The sequence below is a fragment of the Elgaria multicarinata genome, chromosome 14 (genome assembly GCF_023053635.1).
Source record: "Elgaria multicarinata webbii isolate HBS135686 ecotype San Diego chromosome 14, rElgMul1.1.pri, whole genome shotgun sequence".
NCBI lineage: Eukaryota > Metazoa > Chordata > Lepidosauria > Squamata > Anguidae > Elgaria > Elgaria multicarinata.
The window spans coordinates 33956861-33980637 of record NC_086184.1 but is presented as its reverse complement, the minus strand read 5'-3'; the positions used below and the strand labels follow the sequence as shown (position 1 = coordinate 33980637).

General features: G+C 42.0%; 1 protein-coding gene across 1 annotated transcript in view; it reads right to left on the bottom strand.

Annotated features, from left to right (window-relative positions):
• KCTD19 (potassium channel tetramerization domain containing 19) overlaps positions 1–23777 on the bottom strand; it is an 80960-nt gene that overhangs the window by 6871 nt on the left and 50312 nt on the right. The window contains exons 11-12 of the mRNA XM_063141489.1: positions 21346–21955; positions 18889–19068 (exon numbers count right to left, since the gene is read on the bottom strand). Coding sequence (XP_062997559.1) covers positions 18889–19068; positions 21346–21955 — 790 coding nt within the window. The remainder of the gene's footprint in view (positions 1–18888; positions 19069–21345; positions 21956–23777) is intronic.

Sequence of the window (23777 nt, the reverse complement as noted above, 5' to 3'; positions counted from 1 at the left end):
CTAAAATAAGGCAACAAAACAGGTTCAAACTTTTTCTTATTACTAGGCCATCTACCTGTCAAAAATTCCCGTAACTTTTGTTGGATTGGACATGCCAAACATGCAGCTAAGAATTGCTCTTTTGTAACTGCATTAAGTGCACTAGTAATGATAGCAACTACTTCTTCATCACTTTCCAATGAATTCTCAGATGATGACAAAGGCAAACGGGACAAGCAATCAGCAGTCACATTTTTAGTCCCTGGTCTATATTCCATTTCATATGTAAAAGACAGTAGTTTTGTTGACCATCTTGCGATGCGATTTCCTACTCGACCTACTCCCTTTGTGGTTAACAATGTTGTCAAGGGCTTATGGTCAGTACGCAGTTTAAATACATGGCCCCATAGATATGTTCTCCACTTTTCTGTAGCCCAAACACAAGCAAGCGCTTCTTTTTCAATAGTTGAATATTTCCTCTCAGCTTCAGTAAGTGTTCTTGATGCAAATGCAACAGTCTTTTCCGTCTTATCCTCATGGAGCTGTGTAAGTACTGCACCTAGTCCATAATCAGAAGCATCTGTTGTCAAAATTATTGGTAATGCAGGATTAAACAATGCAAGTGCAGGACTGTTCACAATCAACACTTTTACATTCTCAAAACTAGACTGTGCAGCCTTTGTCCAAATAAAATTTGATGTTCCTCTTAGCAGTTCACGAAGGGGCTCAACAATAGATGCATAATTAGGAATAAATTTTGTGTACCAAGAAGTAAGACCCAAAAAGGAACGTAAGGTTTGTACATCACTTGGGGAAGGTGCCTCTAGCATTGCCAACACATGATCAGGATCAGGTTTCAATCCCTGTGGTGAAATTGTATGTCCAAGAAAAGAAAGCTCAGTTTGTCTAAACTTACATTTATCTGAATTAAGCTTCAAGCTTGCTTCACTAATACAGCTCAATACAGATTGCAAATTACTTTCATGTTCCTCAGGAGTATTTCCAAACACAATAATATCATCGAGATAACATTGGACCCCGTTTTGCTTCTTAAGGATTATTGACATCATCTTTTGGAAAGCACTAGGTGCTGATGCAAGTCCATAGGGGACACGTTTAAAACGGAATAATCCATCATGTGTAATAAATGCTGTAAGATCTCTGCTATCTTCATGCAGCACAACTTGATGGTATGTACTCTGCAAATCAAGAGTTGAAAACATCCTTGCTCCCCGAAGTTCTGCAAAAACTTCTTCTATATGTGGAAGAGGATGGCTATCAATCACAATAGCTTTATTTGGCTCCCTCAGATCTACACAAACACGAATATCACCATTCTTCTTCTTTGCCACTACTATAGGTGAAACCCATTCAGATGAATCCACCTCCTCAATAACATCTTGTTGCACTAATTTCTTAATTTCTTCAGAAACAGCATCTCTAACTGCAAATGGTAAACGCCGTAACTTCTGGCGCACAGGTATCATATTTGGTTTCATTTTAACTTTATGGACAAACCCATGTGCACAACCAAGTTTTCCTTCACTTTGATCTTTCAACACAGCTGAAACTGATGTTTGCTCTACAAAAGTACTTAACTGGGGAGGAACAACATGCCCATCAACTATTCCAAGATTCAATGTAGCAAATACATCCCTCCCAAGGATAGAAGTATCATCAGGAACAATGTAAATCTCTGCAGATGCACAACATTGCCCAAAAGTTACTTTTACAGGTAGACATCCACATACAAGAATTTGGTTCTTCAGATAACACACTAACTGCATTTTTGGTTTTATAAGTGGTACATCCGTGAAGTAATGGCGATACAATGATTCAGGTAATATAGAGACTGCTGAGCCAGTATCCAACATTAATTCAACATCCTTTGATACTCCTGTAACAGAAATATTAACAGTACACATGATTTTTTCTAAATAGTAACATCTGGTATTGTAACTACATGTACTTGCTGGTTACTACGACGACATACTTTAGTAAAATGTCCCAGTTTTTTACAATAATTACACTGAACATTCTCGGATCTACCCCAAGACGGATTCATGCCTGCCAGTGGAGCCTAGATTGAGGAGCGATCGCCAAGAGAGATTTCTCTTGCCTCTAGTAGGTTGACATGCACTGTGCAGACATGGAGACCGAATTGACGGGACCATTCGAGCCAAGGTTATAAAATCGACTCCACCCGACAGATGGAAGGGAACAGGCAACAACAATTTGCAATCAGACGTGATTAGAAAGGGTGAAGACGGGAGACAGCTATTTGGTGAGTGAAACCTTTAATCCCATGGACCCTGACACGGGAAATGGAGGGAGTGGGTGTTCACAATTGACCTCAGAAATGGGAAGCTTATAGTCCGTATTGGAAAAGAGTCCCCGAGCCCATTGGTTAAAGTTGTTGTCTTTGGGAAAGCTTTCATTGAAATTGAAAAAGAGAGTTTGAAACTGTAACAGTGAAACAATGAGTTAAAAATGTTTGTGACTGTGAATGGATGTCTTTTTTTATGTTAGATTGCCCCTTGTGGATTTTTTGAACTTGATCCAAAGTTAATTTCAGCTGTGTCATTGGAATCAATTTGCAAACATAGAAATGTAATTGAGTAAATGTACCTCTCAAAGGATCGCCCTTTAGTGCTGGAATGTGAATTACAGAAAAGTTGGTGTTGTGTTAAAGTGAAAGGAAAAAAAAATTGTCAGTTTGTGTTTTCCACCCGGCCCAAGTGAAAGAAATTTGAAGTTTTTGTTTTCCTTCTCCTCCCTAGTGGTTTTTTTTGCTTCTCCTATGCTTAGCAGCTAGAGATAAGCAGTTTTGTTTTCAGTGAAAGTTTTGTTCTCAATGGAAGTAGTCCAAAGATTTTGAAGACTTTGTGTATTTTGTCTTTCACTAACCTCAGATAATTAGAAAATGTAGAACCCCATTTTCACGGAAGAAATGTCTTCCATAGCTTTGAAGATTCACTGCCTGAGTTAACCTTGTAAGCACAAATAGTTTTGCCAACCGTTTTGCCAAGATGAGAGAAAGAAAAAGTATGTTGCTAAAAGTGGAGAGGAGAGGAAAGAAAGAGAGAGAGAGAGAAGGCTGTGCAGAAGAGATAGTTTGAAAGACTTTTAAAAAGGTTGTTTTGGTTGTTTTGAAAAGAACATTGATCTAACAAGTACACATGATTTTTTCTACTGTATGTGTGGGAATAGTCCTGTCAACACTCAAAATAGTAACATCTGGTATTGTAACTACATGTACTTGCTGGTTACTACGACGACATACTTTAGCAAAATGTCCCGGTTTTTTACAATAATTACACTGAACATTCTTAGCCGGACATCCTGAGTGACTTGCAAGATGTTGTGAAGACCCACAACGAAAACAGTATTTAGTTTGACTTGGCTGATTTGATTGCTTTTGACCAGCTTTCTCTTCATCATCCTCTATCTGCCTTCTATTTGAACGCTTACGCCATGGATCTACTGCTTGCACCACGCCCCCTTTGTCCAAACTCATTAGTTTAGCTTCTGCCAGGGCTGCCTCAATTTGAGTTGCAATTGTTATTGCTTTCTCTAATGTAAGATCTATCTCTAGAAGTAAGCGTTCTCGTATACAAGGCAAAGATGTTTTCTCAATTAGCTGGTCTCTAATCATCTCTTCTGCCATATCTCCAAAGTTACACGAGCTGATTAAGTCTCTCAAAGCAGCAGTATACTGTAACACCAACTCCCCCGGTTTCTGCTCACGTTGACGAAATTTGTAGCGGTTAGCTACCACATTCACTTTTGGCACAAAAAAGTTCTTTAAAGCAATACATGCAGTCTCATATTTATCATCAGCAAGTGGAAGATTGTAAAATATCCGTTGTCCTTCAACTCCCAAGCAATGAGTAAGCAACGCACATTTTCTTGCTTGAGGAAGTTCCTTATCGCTGACTGCCAACAAGTAGTTTTCAAACATCCGAATCCAGGCAAGGAACGCAATTGGAGGCTCACCTGGACTCTGAATCATAGAATCATAGAATAGCAGAGTTGGAAGGGGCCTACAAGGCCATCAAGTCCAACCCCCTGCTTAATGCAGGAATCCACCCTAAAGCATCCCTGACAGATGGTTGTCCAGCTGCCTCTTGAATGCCTCTAGTGTGGGAGAGCCCACAACCTCCCTAGGTAGCTGATTCCACCGTCGCACTGCTCTAACAGTCAGGAGGTTTTTCCTGATGTCCAGCCGGAATCTGGCTTCCTTTAACTTGAGTCCGTTATTCCGTGCCCTGCACTCTGGGAGGATCGAGAAGAGATCCTGGCCCTCTTCTGTGTGACAACCTTTTAAGTATTTGAAGACTGCTATCATGTCTCCCCTCAATCTTCTCTTCTCCAGGCTAAACATGCCCAGTTCTTTCAGTCTCTCTTCATAGGGCTTTGTTTCTAGACCTCTGATCATCCTGGTTGCCCTCTTCTGAACACGCTCCAGCTTGTCTGCGTCCTTCTTGAATTGTGGAGCCCAGAACTGGACGCAATACTCTAGATGAGGCCTAACCAGGGCCGAATAGAGAGGAACCAGTACCTCACGTGATTTGGAAGCTATACTTCTATTAATGCAGCCCAAAATAGCATCTGCCTTTCTTGCAGCCATATCGCACTGTTGGCTCATATTCAGCTTGTGATCTACAACAATTCCAAGATCTTTCTCGTTTGTAGTATTGCTGAGCCAAGTGTCCCCCATCTTGTAACTGTGCATTTGGTTTCTATTCCCTAAATGTAGAACTTGGCATTTATCCCTATTAAATTTCATTCTGTTGTTTTCAGCCCAGCACTCCAGCCTATCAAGATCACTTTGAAGTTTGTTTCTGTCTTCCAGGGTATTAGCTATCCCACCCAATTTGGTGTCATCTGCAAATTTGATCAGCGTTCCCTGCACCTCCTCGTCCAAATCATTAATAAAAATGTTGAAGAGCACTGGGCCCAGGACTGAGCCCTGCGGCACCCCACTCGTTGCCTCTCCCCAGTTTGAGAAGGTTCCATTGATAAGTACTCTTTGACTCCGATTCTGTAGCCAACTGTGAATCCACCTAATAGTTGTTCCATCTAGCCCACTTTTCGCTAGTTTGTTAATCAGAATGTCATGTGGTACTTTGTCAAAAGCTTTGCTGAAGTCAAGATATATGACATCCACAGCATTCCCACAGTCCACAAGGGAGGTTATCCTATCAAAAAATGAGATCAAATTAGTCTGACAGGATTTGTTCCTGACAAATCCATGTTGGCTTCTAGTAATCACTGCATTGATTTCAAGGTGTTTACAGACTGACTTCTTTATAATCTGCTCCAGAAATTTCCCAGGGATGGATGTCAGACTGACTGGTCTGTAGTTCCCAGGTTCCTCCTTTTTGCCCTTTTTGAAGATAGGGACAACGTTAGCCCTCCTCCAGTCGTCCGGCACCTCACCCGTCTTCCATGATTTTGCAAAGATAATAGACAAAGGTTCTGAGAGTTCTTCCGCTAGCTCCTTCATTACTCTTGGATGCAGTTCATCGGGCCCTGGGGATTTTAACTCATTCAAGGAAGTTAGGTGTTCTTTGACCATTTGTTTATCAATCTCAAACTGCAATCCTGCCCCCTCAACTTCTGCTTCACTTTTTCCAGGGGGGTCATAGTCCCGCTTTTGGGAGAAGACCGAGGCAAAGTAGGAATTGAGCACTTCAGCCTTTTGTTTGTCGTCTGTTATCAATTTGCCATCCTCATTAAGCAGTTGAACCACCATTTCTTTCCTCTGTCTTTTACTACTCACGTATCTGAAGAAAGCCTTTTTATTGCTTTTAGCATCCCTCGCTAATCTCAGCTCATTCACAGCTTTAGCCTTCCTGACGCCATTTCGGCACTTCTGCGCCACTTGTCTGTACTCTTCTTTTGTAGCCTGGCCTTCCTTCCACTTCCTATATGTATCCCTTTTTGTTTTCAGTTCATCAATAAGCTTTTTGTGGAGCCACATTGGTTTCCTCTGTTGTCTTCTATCTTTTCTCCTTGTTGGAATTGTTTGTAACTGTGCCTTTAAAATTTCATTTTTTAGATACTCCCACCCATCCTGCACTCCTTTTCTTTTTAGGCTCCCCTTGCCACGGGACCCTACTTATTATAGTTCTGAGTTTATTATTCAGCTTTCCTAAAATCCAGAGTACGTGTATGGCTACGCTCGACTTTTGTCTCCTTCATAATCAAGAATTCAAGTATGACGTGGTCACTTTCCCCCAGAGTTCCCGTAACTGCCACTTTATCCACTAAGTCATCCCTATTGGTCAATAACAAGTCAAGGATTGCCGATCCTCTAGTTCCTTCCTCCACTTTCTGTAGGAGAAAGTTATCACCCATACATGTCAGGAATTTCTTGGAAGGGCCGCTTTTGGCAGTAATGGTCTCCCAACAGATATCAGGGTAATTGAAGTCCCCCATCACTACTACATCACACTTCCTTGAAACACTGGCAATTTGTTTCTCAAAAGTTTTGTCCTCGTCTTCTCCTTGATTGGGTGGTCGGTAGTAGACTCCGATTATCATATTCTTTTTATTCCTAGCCCCATTTATTTTAATCCAGACGCTCTCGACGGGGCTCCCAATCTCATCCGCCTGTATTTCTGTGCAGGGATAGTTATTTTTAACATATAGTGCAACTCCACCTCCCTTTCTATTTCTTCTGTTCTTTTTGAACAAGTTATATCCTTCAATTGCTATATTCCAGTCATGGGAGTCATCCCACCAAGTTTCAGTTATACCTATCAAGTCGTATTTGCCTTCATGTAATAAGAGTTCAAGTTCATTCTGTTTGTTTCCCATGCTCTGGGCATTAGTATATAGACATCGAAGACCATGTGTTTTATAGTCTGGCTTTGTTCCTACCTTGTTGCAGACACTATTTTGGGACACTGTTGGAGCTGTTCTCTGTACTGTGGTGCATTGGCCTTTATCCATTGTTGCCTCAAAGTTTACGTCTCCCACCCCCGCAAGATTCAGTTTAAAGCCCTCCTGATGAAGTTCTTCATGCTATGGCCGAACTCATTCTTTCCAGCCCTTGTGAGGTGCAGCCCATCCCTTGCCAGCAGTCCATGTTCCAAGTAGCGTAGCCCGTGGTCCCAGAATCCAAAACTCTCACGACGGCACCACCTTCGAAGCCAGTCGTTCATCCGGAGTATTTTTCTTTCCCTTTCTAATCCTCTTCCAAGAACCGGGAGGATGGATGAGAAAACTACCTGGGCCCCAAAGTTCTTCAGTTTCCTTCCCAGAACTTCAAAGTCTGAAATGATTTCTTCGTAGCTCTGCTTGGCGACATCATTTGTTCCCACATGGATGAGAAGAAAGGGGTATGTGTCCGTGGGCTTTATGAGCTTCGGTAACCCTTCAGTCACATCTCTAATCTGTGCTCCAGGGAGACAGCACACCTGGCGAGTCCATGGGTCTTCACGACATACTTGGGTTTCAATCCCACGCAGCAGGGAGTCTCCCACAATGACTACTCGTTGAAGAAAAGGTGCTGGTGGGTTCAATGATAAAAAAGCCATTCTTCGTCGCCAAAATGTTGTATCCAAAAAGAGGCAAGGTAAAAGTATAAATATAAGTCCTTTATTTGAAGTATGCCTTGCAAGGCCGGCAGCATAGCCGTATGCCTGACTAAGCCTTCTCAAAGCTATCCCCAATTTCCCCTTATAGATTGCCCAGCCTCCAGCTGGATCCAATCCTTGCTCTCTTAAAGATACACCATCTCCACACATAGTTGTCGAGGCCATGAGTCCTTGCAGCCTTCGTATAGTATGTGCAGTGACAATCTGCTGCCTGGCTACTTTGCTCGCTAACATTATGATGCTGAAGGTTCTCATCTTTGGCAAATATTCCCTGCCGATGTCTGCATCCAGTACAGCGCTGATGAACTTGATCTTTGTACATGGTTGTAGGCATGACTTTTCTAAGTTTATCATTAGTCCAAGTCTCAATAATAAATTTATGACATTGACATTGTGGGGAAGAAGAAGCGAGGGAGACAGGAGCAGGTAGAGACCATCAAAGCCTGCTTCAGTTGGACACCCCCACCCCCACACACAGGGCTAATGGTCATCATGACCCTGTGGGGAAGAAGAAGGAGCTGCCCCTCCATTGGGGGATGAGAGGGGGGAGTAGGGCCTTCCCACCAGCCTGAACAGTCTCCTTAATTTTTTTTTATTTTCTCCCTCTTCCCTCCACATCCCCTTTTCCTTGTGTGCCATGTCTTTTTTAGAATGTATACCTGAGGGGAGGGACTGTCTTCTTTACTGATCAATTGTAAGCTGCTTTGGGAGCCTTTTTGGCTGAGGTGTGGATAAAAATATTTTAAATAAATAATAAATAATAGTTTAGACCTTGGGCTAGACTGTATCGTGAATCTGCTACCAGGAGCCAGTTGTCTATGTAGGGATGTATTTGAATGCCTTGTCCTCTGGGATGTGCACATATTACAACCATGCATTTCGTAAACACGCGAGGTGCTGTAGAAAGGCCAAATGGGAGAACACGAAATTGGAATGCTTGGTGACCTATTGCAAACTGCAAGAATTTCTGGCTGACCTGGTGTATGTCTATGTGAAAATACGCATCCTTGAGATCTATAGATGTGAACCATGACCGCTTTGTTAGGAGTGGTAGTATTGTGGCTAACAAGACCATCTGGAATCTTCTTGGTGTTATGAACAAATTGACATCCTGTAGGTCTAGGACTGGACCCAGTTGCCCGTCCTTCTTGGGACAGTGAAATAATGGGAATAAAAACCTTGATGTTGTGCTCCCTTGGGATTGGTATGATTGGTCCTTTCTGTAGAAGTGAACACACTTCCATTGTCCATGGTTCTGATGGTGTCGTGACTCTCAGGATTCCTGAGGGGGGCATGGAATCTAATTCTATACTGTATCCCTTCTCTATAATGGTCAGCACCAAGTATCTGATGTGATTTGATTCCATGTCTCCCTCAATGCTGAGAGGCGTTTGCTGAATGGAGTGTCGGTGTGGTAGGTAGACGTCTGATGCTGGGGGGAGTCAAAGAAGGCATTTTTGGCTGAAATCAGGTTTTCACGTTGGTAGCGAAGTCTCGACGTGGTGTCTTATCTTTTTCCCTGTTGGGGTTGTTGATTTTGCTTCGAAGTCGATCTCTCCATTTGGTATCGGGTGTAATTGTAGTTAGGTGGTCGGTACCATCGCCTCTGTCTAAACTGTTGTGGGGTGGTACTCAGTCCCATCTTCTTTGCAGTGTTTTTAGCCTTCCGGACAGAGTCCATGGCCTCATCAGTCTTGGAGTTAAAAAGTCCAGTTCCGTCAAATAGAAGATCCTCTATTCTCAATCTTGCCTCTTGAGATAAGCCCACCAATCTCAATCAAGCATGCCTCCTTAAAGCCATGGCACCAACTATAACCTTAGCCCCACAGTCAGACTGATGCTTCGCTGTTTTTATCTGCTGTCTCGCGATTAGTGTCGCCTCTGATTGGAATACGCGTGCTAGCTCTCTCTGGTCTCCTGTAAGGTTATCACATAGTGAGCCCATCTTTTCCCATAGAAATAACTGGTATCTAGCCATGGTGGCTTGGTAATTGGATACCTTGAGGCTGAATGCTGAGGGGGGGCGGAGCTTGGCAGCCTGAGCGATGGCGGGTTTCTTCTGAGGCTCTGAACGGCGCTTGCCGGAAAAGGCAATTATCTCTCTTTTAATGGGCATGAATCTTTGAGCAACTGACAGAAAATGATTATAAAACCAACAGGAGCCGGGAAAGTGGAGAGATTTGGAGAAGGGAGGTGAGATGAACTATGATTAATGCAATGTCTGTCTAAACGGCAACTCTATGAAAAGTGAAAGTAAACGCTGACTGACGCAGTTTAAAAAGAAGGAATTTATGTTTGCTGGACATTGATCTGTGATATAACCTCTCATCTTTATCTCACATGGGAACGATTGGAATGCTGGCTTTCTAAGGTTAAAGTGGTTGACTGGATTTATTGGCGTGGCGAGAAGGGGGGTGAAGGGGTGAAAAAAGCTGCATTTGGCATTCGGTGAGGGAGATGTGGGATGTGAGAGACTTTGAGTGATTAAATCTGATCCCCTCTAGTGAATGCTGTTGTGAACTGGATTTTTCCCCCCTCCTCGTGAAGAAGGAGCTGTGAGTGCTATATAATAGAGAAGCCAGCATAAGTTGCTAAGGAAGAGAGTTGGACTCTAAGATTTATGCCCTACCCAGAAGGGACCCATGCCCAACGTTAAAAAAAAGATCAAAAGTTGGGAAAAGCTTAATAAACAAAAAAAGAAACCTTCAAATCATAATTTGGCTTACCTCTCCTTCCTGGGAAGTACAGCCCCTGGAGTTGAACAGGAAGAGGAAGATATAGACCCAGTCTCTTTGGATACAATACCAAATAAAGAAGGAAACATGGCAGAAGGGGGGAAAGAAAGTGGTAGTAACCCTCCCTCTTTAATGGAAATCAAGGCTATTATAGCAGAAAATAACATGATTATTTTTAAAAAAATGGATCAGCAAATGAGTGAATTCAGAAAACAAATGCGTACTATTATGGATAAAACGATGGAAAATTCGGATAAGATCAAAAAGATAGAGGCTAAAGTGGATCTGGACCAGAAGAAACAAGAGGCTTTCGAAAAATCAACTAATATACAATTTAAAGAATGGGAATTGCGTTTGATCGCCTTGGAAGATCAATCTCGTAGATCTTCGCTTCGAATAAAGCAGCTGAAGGAGACGCAAGGAGAAGATCTTAGAGAAATTATCGTGAACTGGTTCAAGGAGCTGACGCCTGACATTCCAATAGATGGATCGGATCTGGACCGAGTCCACCGTGTGGGGGGGAAAAACTACAAAGGGACTAGAGACATATTGGTGAAATTTGGCAACTATTACAAAAAAGAGCAAATTATGAAAGAATTGAGATCTAAGGTTCAGATACAGTGTAAAGGCAAACCAGTGCAAATTTACAATGATCTTTCTCAACGCACATTAAATTGGAGACGTAGTCTTAAACCAATAACGGAAACATTAATGAAGAATAAAATTCCTTATGCATGGGGTTACCCGGTTTTCTTAAGATTTACATATGGGAGGAGGGAATACAGAGTAACCTCATTGGATCAAGGTAAAGATTTGCTGAAGAGGCTGGGTCTGGATGGGGAAGCAGATGGGGCTGGAGTGGGTGGGGGAGGGAATGAGGCTGGGACATCTGGAGAGTAAGAGAATTGTTAATTATGTTGGAGATAATTGCAAATAAAAATGCTAATATAGAGACCTGCCGGCCAGGCACAGCACTGCCTCCCCCCTCCCCCTTTAAAGTAGATGGCTGGAGTATTAGACTCACGGGGATATGGGGGGGATTAGAGTGGGGGGGTGGGGAGGGGGGGAAGGTAGGGGAGGAGGGATCGGGGTAGGAGGGTGTGGGTTTTATGTATGGAGTTTGTGTTTTTATGTAAGCAAGTTTGAATTGCTGAGCACAAGGGATCGGAAGAGATTTCAAAAGGGTGATTATGGATAAAAAGATAAAGGTATCAACACTCAATGTTAAAGGTTTAGGGGCAGTCGTGAAAAGGAAGAGAATAGAACAAATGCTAAATAAAGAGGGATCAGATATTATAATGATCCAAGAGACACACCAAGGCTCCGAGAATTCGAATATGATAAAATTAAAGTGGTTAGCCTATTATGAAAAATCATTAGGGACATCAAAAAAAAATGGAGTGGCCACTTTGATTTCAAAAAAAAGTGGGTTTATATTAGAAGAGGTAAAAAAGGATGATAAGGGTAGATATCTTATGTTAAAAGGTAAAATTGAGGGAAAGGTTTATACTTTGATTAATGTTTATGCCCCAAATGAGAGGCATAGAGAATTTTTTATAAAGCTGTTCAAAGAAATAGAAGAATTTAAGGAGGGGTATGCATTATTAGCTGGGGATTTTAATATGGTTATGGATAATAAAAGGGACAGGTCAAATCCCACTAATGCTGAAAAGAGGAACAATATGACTATATTGAATAAATTAGTAAAAGAAAATGATTATTTAGATTCGTGGCGCTTACTTTACGGGAATAGGCCTGGATTTTCATACTTTTCCCCAGTTCATCATACATACTCCAGGATAGATTATATATTTGTTTCAAAAGACTTTGCAACGAGGATTTGTAAAATGGAAATGGGGGTAATAAAAGTAACCGATCATGCCTTGTTAAGTTTAGAATTTACAGTTAAGAAAGATTATAAAGAGGCATATAGATGGAAGTTGAACACAAAGATATTGAAATACAATAAAATAGTAGATAAAATTCGGAAGGAACTGTCGGAGGCATGGGAAATTAATGAAAAAGGAGGAACAGCTGGGTCAGTCATTTGGGACACCATGAAGGCTGTAGCAAGAGGAATCTGTATTAGAGAAACATGTAGTTTAAAAAGACAACAACGTGCAGAACAGGAAAAGTTAGAGATAGAAATTAAAAACTTGGAGGAAAGATATTGGCGAAGTAAAGATAAATATAAATTAGTGGAAATACAAGCTAAGAAGAAACAATTAGAAAACTTAAATATAGAAGAGATTCAAAAGAATTTAATGTATATGAAAAGGGAATATTTTGAAAACAGTGATAAGAACTCGAGGTTGCTTGCCAAGCTCACACAAAAAGAAAAAGGGAGGAATGGGATAGAAACGTTGAAAGATAGTCGAGGGAATTATTGTCATGCAATGAAAGCTAAAATAAAAATTTTTCAGGAATTTTATCAGGAATTGTACAAGGGTAAAGAAATTCAACAAGAAAAGGTGGAGGAGTATATTGGAAGGTTTATAAAGAAGGAAATAAAATCAGAATATAAGGAGTTAATGGAGTCAGTAATAACTCAAAGAGAAGTTGAAGAAGTTATTGATAAGTTAAAAGTGGGTAAATCACCAGGAGCAGATGGTTTGGGTCCAGAATATTATAAGGTCTTCAAAGATTGTTTAGTTCCAAAATTAATGGAACTTTATAATAGGATATTATCAGGAGAGAAGATACCTGAATCATGGGAACATTCAGTGATAATTCTGATCCCAAAACCAGATAAAGATTTGACTAATCCTGATTCTTATAGACCTATTTCTTTAATAAATCAGGATGCTAAAATTTTTACATCTATTATGGCCAAACGATTAAATAAATTTTTGGCAGAATATATAGGAGCAGATCAATGTGGGTTTGTGGTAGGAAGACATATGCATAATTTAGTGGGTAGAGTTTTAAATGTAATAAATGTAATAAAAAAAGCAAATATTAAGGCAGGTATTATGGCATTAGATATTTTTAAAGCTTTTGATTGTGTGAGCTGGCAGGCACTAAAGAGTATTATAGATAAATTGGGATTTGGAAATAAATTTAAAAATGTAATAGAACAGTTATATTCCCAAAATACGGCGGTAGTGGTGGTAAATGACGGACTTACTGAAAAGATACGACTAGCCAGAGGAACAAGACAAGGATGTCCGCTCTCGCCGGTCCTTTTTGTAATGGTTATGGAAGTTCTGGCGAAGGCACTAAGGGAGGATAAAGAATTAGAAGGAATTGGAGAGGTAAGGGAGATAAAGCTAAACATGTTTGCGGATGATACTTTATTGACCATTAAGAATCCATTAAGAAAATTAGAAAGAATTAAATATCAGTTGAGGGAATTTGAGGAAATTACAGGGTTAAAAATAAATTGGTCTAAATCAGAGATGATGTTGTTTAACTATACTAAGAAGGAAGAAAAGGATTGGGAATTTAAGGGGATGGAATTGAAAGTTAAGAATGAGATTAAATACTTGGGAATTAAAATTACAAAAAATCTAGAAAGGGAAAATTTAACGAGGTTAAAGAAGGAGGTATTAGAGAAATTGGAGAAATATAAAAGATTAAATTTATCTTGGTTTGGGAGAATAGCTTTGATAAAAATGAAGATACTAGCTAAAATTAATTTCGTATTTAGGATGCTACCTATAAAAATATCAGAAACCGAGATAAAAAGTTGGCAAAATATTATTAATAAATATTGTAATGGAGAAAAGAGAGCAAGAGTGAATAAAAATAATTGGTACCTAAGCCAAAAAAAGGGGGGAATGGGTCTCCCAAACATAAAATTATACTACGTAGCAAATAGATTAAGACATGTAGTAGAAGCAATTATGGGAGTAGGAGATTTATACTGGATGGAAGAAAAAATCATAAGTAAGGTAGAGATGAATCTGGAGAATGTTTTTTTTAAAGATGGAGGAAGAAAATGGGTTGGAAGTATAGATAATCCACTCCTGAGGACTCAATGGGAAATTTGGAGCAAATTTAAAGGGAAGCTGCTTCCGAGCAACTCTCCCTTAGCACCGATAATAATGTTAAAGAATTTCCCAGAGGATCTAAAGGGTAGATTATGTAAAATATTAAAAGAGAAAAATAAAATAAAATTAAAGGATTGGGTAAGAGATATTAAAACAAGAGAAGATATGGAAAATTTGTTAAAGGAGAAGAAGCTATCTTGGCTAGAATATGGTCAATTAGAACAATGGAATAAAAAGTGGATTAAAGATAATAGAATGTGCAGAAAGATGACGAGGTTTGAAGAATTAGTAGTAAGTAAGGAGAAAGGAAAAGGAGGTAGTATAGTTTCAAAAGGATTAATGAGTGAAATATATAAAATATTGTTAGAGAAGGAGTTTAGAGAGAATACAGAGAAAGTGATTTGGGAATCAGATTTGAAGATACAAATAGGGCGACAGAGCTGGGAGGGACTATGGAAACAAAGAGTGTTGAGAAGTTTATCAGTAAGAATAAAGGAGAATTATTTTAAAATTTTATGGAGGTGGTACCTAACCCCGGTTAGATTGAACAAGATAAGTGATCAACATTCAGCAAATTGTTGGAGAGGATGTGGGGAAAAAGGAACGTATTTACATATGTGGTGGCAATGCAAATATGTACAAAGATTATGGAAGATGGTGTTCTCAGAAATTGAAGAAATAGTGGGAATGAAAATAGAACAAACACCAAAAATAGCATTGCTGTCACTATTTGAAGATATAAAGTGTGGAAAAGGAATTATAGAGCTGATATCGAGTTTGTTGGTTGCAGCACGATTGATGATAGCTAGGAACTGGAAGATCCAAGGGGAATATTCTATTGAGGAGTGGTATAAAGTAGTATGGGATATAGCCATTAATGATAAACTGACATGTAATATTAAGTGGAGAAAAGGCGTAACTAAAATAAATGAGTTCGAAGGAATTTGGAAACAGTTCCTAGTGTTCGTGTTTACTAAGGGAAATGGGAAACCACCATCAGAAGAAACGATTAGATTTTGGACTCAAGAATGATCCCGAGGTGGGGGGTGCACTTTTATGTTAAGAATGAAAATGTTGTAGTGTGATAAGGCATATGTAATAGTTTTTGATATTTGTACTCAACAATTATTCAATATGTATGAAGCAGATATTTGATGTATTTCTTTTTCTTATTGTGTTTGTTTCAATTATATTTTGGAAATGTTCATTTATGTTTATATAGTGTTGAAAATGAATAAAAATTATTAAAAAAAAAAAAAAAAGAGGCTGAATGCTGAGGATGAGTAAAATCTACATCCCATAAGGTCCAATCGTCAGTCCGCCTTATCCACCGGTGCTATGTGGATGCACTGTGAACGGCCTTGTGTTGACTCCACGATGATCGAATTAGGTTGTGGATGTGTGAATAGGAATTCAGCATCCTTTTCCTGGACCCAATACATATTTTCTAATCTTTTAGACATTGGGTCCATCATTGCTGGGTTTTTCCAAGACTGTTGCACCTCCTGTGCAAGTGTTGGAAGAAACAGGATCGCTACCGGCATGGTCATCTCTGTGTGTACGACATCGAAGACAGCGTCAGGTACTCTCTGTATAGAGTGATGAGTCTCTATTCCTAGTGACTGTGCCATACGTTGGACTTGTTCTGAAAGTGCCCAAGATCCTCTGATGGGGATGCAGAACCTTGACACCTGACTACAGCCTCTGGCGAAGAAATTAGGGTGCAACAAATGAGTACGACACCGTATCGGAATAATCATCATCAGTGGCCAAGTCAAGAGAAGCTGCAGGTTGCGATGCTTGCTCTCTTTCCATCATCATGTCGTTGTAATGTTAGCGGTCTCGGTATTGAAGGGCCAGGTAGTACGGCTTGCTGCACCTCGATATGAGTCTGTTTATCCTGGACTGTCGGTGCTGGTGGTGGAGTCGGTGGTGGATGGAATATGTGTTGTTGAATGGAGCGAATTGCAGATGCCAAAGGGGCGCTCCGAGTCCTCCGTGATGGAAGGTGTCCGTATCCATGGTGGTAATCTTGGAAATCATGCCATTCTCTGTAATAGTAAGCCATTCTTGGTGGCAATGAGTATTCGGATTGTCTGTCCCATTCATGTTATGGGTCAGGATAAAAGTAGCATTCATGTCCTCTGTATCAGGTATCTATTGATCTTATAGATTCTGGAGATACTCTGTGGTCTGTTCGCATTGAAGGAGATAGATTCTTCAATAGTGGTGAGGTTCTATTAGATCTCCTTGCTGGTGGACTTCATTCACCCTGTGGTGTCGGGTAAGAGTCTCTGATCTCACCCTCTGATATAGAGCTAAGTGGTATAATTTTGATGACTGAGGCGGTCTGGTCTATTGTTGTCGGTGCCGAGGTCCGTGGATCAGATTTGTCCTTCGGAATCGATCTTTTTGGATTTCCCCCATCGTGAGTCAACCTTTTCTTTTTCTTTTTCTCTGTATCGGCGGACTTTGGAGCCCTGGCTTTTTTAGCCAATTTTTTAGCTGTAGCGGTTAAGAGAGATTCCCCCGTTAATGGGGTATCCTTGCGGAGTCTGTCTGCCTGAGATGTTGATGGCAAGACAGGAATTGGGAGAGATGATCCCTCGGGTGAAGTCATAGCAGTCTGGGGTTTGTCTACCACTGCTAGTGCCCTGCTCCACAACTCAGCCCGCAGTTTATCAGCCATATGTCTCCTGGTTTGTCTGGAGAAAGCTTGGCAATTCGAGCAACTTTCCACTCTGTGTCCCTCTCCAAGGCAGAGAATACAGAAATTATGTCCATCTGATAGCAGTAATTTAGTCCTGCAATGGGCGCATTTTTTAAAGGGAGCTCTTAGGGCCATAAGAAAAAATAGAAAAGACGAGATAAAAAAAATGTGTGAAGAAGAAAAAGAAGAAAAAGACAGGTTGCTTACCTGTAACTGATGTTCTTCGAGTATTCATCTGTGCATTCACAGAACGGGCTCTGCTTGATGCCTGCGAAAACATCGACTCCAGGGAATGCTGAGGTTGACGTCGAAACTCCACCCTATGCTGGGCTGGTAAAGGATCCTGACTTGGAGAGGGGTCCCTAATCTCTCCCTCAGAAGTTGATGTTCTCGTTCACTTCTTGGACGCATTGGTATCGGTATCAGTGACAGAAGCAGTGGTGGGGGAGATGGTATCCCCAGCGGATGCCTACACAGTGATCCATGGTGACTCGCCTCCGTCAACATAGGAGACCTTGGTGTCGGTATCAAGGGTTTGGCCTCGATGTCATGAGAGACCTGCTGGTCTTGTGGTGATCGAGCGGCTTCAAGATCGATAATCTTGGAATTGAAAGGTTGCTGAGGAGACCATGGCGGTGCCGTATCATACAACTGGGTCTGGGCTACCATCCTTTGCTTTTTCTTAGGTCTCTGAACTGATGTTGTCAGTGCCACATTAGACGACAGGGACTTGGCTACCGATTTTTTCTTCTTTTTCTTCTTTTGCTCTAAAGAAGCAGGTTTTGCAGACTTTGCCTTTTTTGACAATTTTTTCACCATAGACAAAGCCAGTGCCCTCGTAGGGGAACCCGACTGCCCGCTTGGACCCGCTTCCTTGTGAGAAGGGGCTGGAGGCGACGGATTGTCTGGAGGCTGTGCCTCAGTTGAAGTATTGACCGCCTGCAAGGTCTTGGTCCACATGACGGCCTTAAGTCGATCTGAACGGTGCCTGTGTGTTTGTTTAGAAAAAGCCTGGAAAAATTTGCACTTTTCCACCAAGTGTCCTTCTCCCAAGCATAAAAGGCACAATGAATGTCCGTCTGAGGGTGGGAGTTTACTTCCACAACTTGAACACTTTTGAAATGGCCATACAGGGCCATACAGGTCATCCGTATATTCGGACGCAGCCGCAATCCGAAGTTGAATTTTAGATATAATCTAACACTAACAACTAAATTTATATTTAAAACTATCTAAGAAAATAATAAAAATAACTTTTTTTTTTGTAGAATAGAAGATGAGGAAAAAATGCCTGATGAAAGAAGCTTCTCAATGATGTTGCCGCAATGGTGGTCGAAGAGAACTGAGGGGAATGGGCAAGAACCCTTCTGAGTATGCTCACAGCACCATGGGGGAGGGGTTCCCACCCAAAACACCTCAGCTATAGTAGTTTCCCGATCGTTGCTCTGCACAGGCATAGATCCCATTGTGTGATGCACAGAGACCACAAAGAAGAATGAAGAATTTGAAGAAAAAACGGAGAAACATGAGGTAATTATATATACAAACTTGAGCTATATATCGTTTTCATGAAGAGAATGTTCCTGATGAGGCAGTCGCAATGGTGGTCGAAGAAGAACTGGGGGATTGGGCGGGAACCCTCTTAGACATGTGCAGTACAAGGGGAGGGTTCCCGCCAAAACGCTCTTAGCTATGGAAAATTCCCGAAGTCTGGCTTTGTGCAGGCACAGAGCCCATGTGTGTGATGCGCAGAGACCACGATGAAGAATCTTGGGTTTCCTTTGTCTATTTCTTGATGCCCCTTGGAACTTCCTGGTGTCTCTTCCCAAGCCCAAATGCATACAGAGATATAACGGAAGCTCTACCTTCAGCCACTTGTGCAAGTTTAGTGTCGTCCAGATGTGTGCTGTAGAGGATGCTGCCTTCATGAGAAATGCAAGAACCATCACAAGCCACAATCGGAGGATGCTCAACTTTCAGAATCAAGCCCGCGTTGCCATGGGGCTCATCCAGGGCTGCACCGGCTTGTTCAAGGCATGTTGTCCCTGGGGAGAAATGTGGTCCATTTAAAAATAAACACAAAAACAAACTGTTAGCACAGTTGTAATAGGGAAGTGCATTTATTAGTGTGTAATATTTTGCCTTCATTGTGTCTCCCAAATACAATTTAGTAAGATATACTAAATATGGAATGCAAATGGCCCTTAAATGGCCAATCCCACTGTGGAGGAATCGCTTGATATAATTCAGCAATTCCCCGGCCAGAGAAGGGGGGTCTGACTCAGCCAGCCCAGACACACGCCCCTTCACCGCCGCTTGTTAACCCTTTAGAGTCTAGGTTCTCAAGGAAGCAACACCACACTCCAGAGATAGGGACCAAACACTTTTATTCTTCACACTACACACTTCTGTAAGGGTCCACACATTAAGGTAAACACGTAAGAGGTTTAAGGGGGAAACACGGACAAAGGAATGACACACTTAGGACAGCAGGGACTAATACCTCCCCCTCCCCCTTTACACGCTCAAGCCAATTAAATTCACACTCTCTACCCACTTTATCACCCACCAGCCGTAACTCCGGCAAGGTCCCTTGCCCACTTATACCCAAACCTAAATTAAAACATAACAAACATTTAACTCTGCAACTCAACCCCTTTGTTGCTCACTCCAACTCGGCTTTATGCCACTTGAATTAGAACTCTTTCCCTCAGCGGCTGCTTGGAGCTTCCGCCATCCAGCCGGCCCGGCCTGGAGGCTCTAACTCACCATGTACACACTGGACCCTGACACCCACAGGAAAGGTCCAGGAAAAGGATGCTAAATTCCTATTCACACATCCACAACCTAATTCAATCATCGTGGAGTCAGCACAAGGCCGTTCACAGTGCATCCACACAGCACCGGTGGATAAGGAGGACTGACGATTAGACCTTATGGGATGTAGATTTTACTCATCCTCAGCATTCAGCCTCAAGGTATTCAATTACCAAGCCACCATGGCTAGATACCAGTTATTTCTATGGGAAAAGATGGGCTCACTATGTGATAACCTTACAGGAGACCAGAGAGAGCTAGCACGCGTATTCCAATCAGAGGCAACACTAATCGCGAGACAGCAGATAAACACAGCGAAGCATCAGTCTGACTGTGGGGCTAAGGTTATAGTTGGTGCCGTGGCTTTAAGGAGGCATGCTTGATTGAGATTGGTGGGCTTATCTCAAGAGGCAAGATTGTGTGGGGTTTGGAGTAAATTGGTTGAAAGGACGTTACTGAAGGGGCTGGCTTCGGCTGCCCTGGGGGTGTATGGAAATCAGCCACTTGTCTGGGAGACAAGAGGGAGTTTGCCCTGTCCCGGGGAATGGGAGGAGGTCATTTGTGAGGAAGTTTCCTGCAGCGGTGCTTCGGCTGAGCTGTGGGAGGTTTTGCTTTAGGGGTTACCTTGGGAAATTGTGGGCAATGAGATGAGATCTTGGGGAAAGTAATCCCCCAAGACTCATCTTGCAAAAGGGGGCATGTAATGGGCTGAGCCCATGGTTCCTTTAAGAGAACATCTTTTGCTTCATCCAAGGGAGAGGGAGAGGTGTTTCTTTGTGTCTGAAAAGGGAGTAGCAAGCAAAATGCCAAGTGGGCAAGAAGTGCCTGGCATCTGATAACGCCTCCCCGGGCTGGTACCGGGGGGGGGGGGAAGTAACTAGTTGCAGCTGTGCAATGTCTGGGAGCATTCCCCCTCCCTTCGGGAGAGGTGTGGGTTGCTATGGGGCTTCTATTGGTCAGGGTGGGTCTGGTGACAAGGGGGTCCCAGAAAGGGATAAAAAGCCTAGGCACCTAAGCAGGGGTTGGTCTCGATGGCCTTGTAGGCCCCTTCCAACTCTGCTATTCTATGATTCTATGATTCTGTGAACATTGAGAAGACATCATGCAGCTATTCTGTCCATCCTTCTTTAACAGATTTTTTTCTGGTAAGAAAACACAGAAGCAGTGGTGGGAAAACTCAGGGTGCTACAAATTGAAGACAGGGTTGTTTGGATCCCCATAAAATGATGTGAACAAGGCCATGTGATTGCCCCATCTGGAAGCCCTTTCAGAGATAGTTGTTCACTAATGCAGTGGCCCTGCTGAACAGGAAGCAATTAGACACAACAGGTGCAAGGGGGAAGCAAGGGTTCACGAGGTTCACCTGCAAGGTTCCAGGAACCCCTGCTTTTTGGAGAAGGAAAAGTGGAAGAGAGGACAGTTTCTTATTCCTGACTTAGCCGACATTTTCAGAGTTGACATAGCTAACTCACTTACAAGTAGCAAATTAAGAGGCGCTCACTCACCTTGCACTCTCTCTTTCTGGCCACTCAGTTCCTTAACTGCACGCTTCTCCTCCAAAATGTTGGGTCCACCAATTTTGACAATCCAACCCTCAGGAGCTGGAGTGCCCATCATGCACTGGCTACCTTTTGGCAGGCTTCCCTGAACTCTTGGTGTAGCTTGGATCACACGGCTGTTTCTACAGGGTTCAGGACTGGTGACCCCAAGGCATCTGACTGGTGACAAAAGGCATGGTGCCCTCCTTTCGGGCTCTTCCTCTGCTTTGACTGGCACTTGCTGGGCTTCACAGCGTCTGCTGTTCACCATATCCCATCCCTGCACCAGGGAGATTAGCTTCTGGATTGGAGTATCTCGGTTTTCGGGGGGGGTTGTCAAAGTGCCTTTTGCTCTTTTCCTTGGTGGGCTTCTTGGCTGTCTGTGAGAGCAGGAGTTATCCCACTCATCTGTGGACTGACTATATCCTTCCCAGTTATTTCTTCGTTTTCCTGCCTTGGTTGGTGAAATACGGCTGCACTTTTCAATCTCAGTGTCACTCTCTTCCATGCCTTGTGCATCTCTAATTGCACTCCAGTTACTGACCTGTTGCTGTAAATCCATGGCAATATGCGACTTCTTCAAAAAAAGAAGAGAATTTTTTTGATTAAACAATAATAATACCAGCATATTCCTATACTCACTTTCTTGGTAATAAGTCTCATTCAACTTAATGGGACTTACTTCCAAGTAGACATGTATAGGATTGCATTACTTTACTACCAAATTACAGTACTGTTTTTCAGCCGGTTTAAACATCAGAGTTCCTGCATAGTAGCACTCTCGGCAAGGTCTAACAGCTGTTTTGGTCCCTTTGAAGGGTGGGGAATAATTGGACTGGAGCAACCTTCCCCAAAGTTTGTGGGAAATTTGCTAGATGAAAAAAATGCAAGGTGGCTGTCATCAAACAAGAATTTTTAGCACATTTGGTCTTACAGAGTTTGAGGAAGATATTTTGGGGGGTCTAAATTAGAGTGTTTGGGATGAAGGAATCCATTTCTGGCAGTATAAAACATCTATTGTGACTACTCAACCTTTAACATTTCTGGGTTATTGTACATATATTTTCACAAGTAAACATATTTCAAAAGAAATAATTTGGATACCATTTTATTCAGAAATAAAATATTTATAAAACATAAAAAGTTGAGGAATATAACACAAACAAAATTATCTTTGACAGTATCAATGATTTATTTATTTATTGAATAGATTTAGATACTGCTGACTGTATTGAAAGACATCGCTAAGTGGTTTACAAGAAAATTAAATACATGAACATGCAATTAAAATACATAAAATTGGTAAAATGTTTATATACCATTAATAAAAAACATTTAAGTCAATACAACACTATAATTAGAAACAAACAGACTGGGCAACACACTTACTCCAGCAAGGCCTGGGTAAAGAAATGGGTCTTTCATGGGCACCCAAAGCAGGCTCCACTGGGCGCATCCTGAACACCAGTGGTGAGGGCATTCCTGGAGAAGACCCATGTCCGGGTTGCTGCAAGATGGCCGTCTCCTCCTCCAGTGATATTAATGATCACACACCTCTGCAATGGGAAGGCGATCTGCCAGCTAACCAGGCCCCAAGCTGTTTGATGTTTCAAAGACAGTGAACTGCGTCCCACAGATTCAAATGGTCTCTGCTTCACAACCACACTTCCATGTTTTATTTAAATGCGGGCTTCTATACAGAGCTCTCTCAAACAGCAGGTGTTGCCCTTAACTACTTTCTGGTTCCTCTCAGGAAGCACAACCCATTCAGGCTGAATCCAGAAGGTCTTTCATATCATTGCTTAGGGTTACAACTACAAGACCCTGTAGTTGGCTTGGTGGCTAATACGTAGGCAGAGCAGTTGCTTCAGCACTGGGGTAATATGGGCGTGGCTGGGTGCTCCACTCAGCATCCACGTTCTGCACCATCTGCAGCTCCTGGACCCAGCACAAGGGCAGCCCCACATAAAGCATCTTACTGTAATCTAAACATGAGTTTAACAATGCCTGGACTACTATATGGCCAAGCTATTCCTATCCAGGGTAGAGCATTGCTGGTACTAGGCACTCCTGCCACAGAAGCCCTTTGGACTTGTAATGACAGCGATGCATGTAGAATGGATTAAAGTTGAAATACTACCCAGCAGGAATGGGGAACTTCACTTCCAGCCCACAGCCCCACCACCACCACCACCATTGCAAAAAGATCTTTTTTCCTTCATGGAAAATGCACATTTTCAGCTGGTGTTTTGTCATTATTTTTCTATGACTAAATTTGTATAAAATTCCAGAAAGTAAAAAACAAATATCTGCAAGTCCACAGAATTCGTGCAAGTTGGAAAAAGCTCATCCGCAGCAGCAGAATCCACAGGTGAGATCCATAAGACATCCAAGTTCAC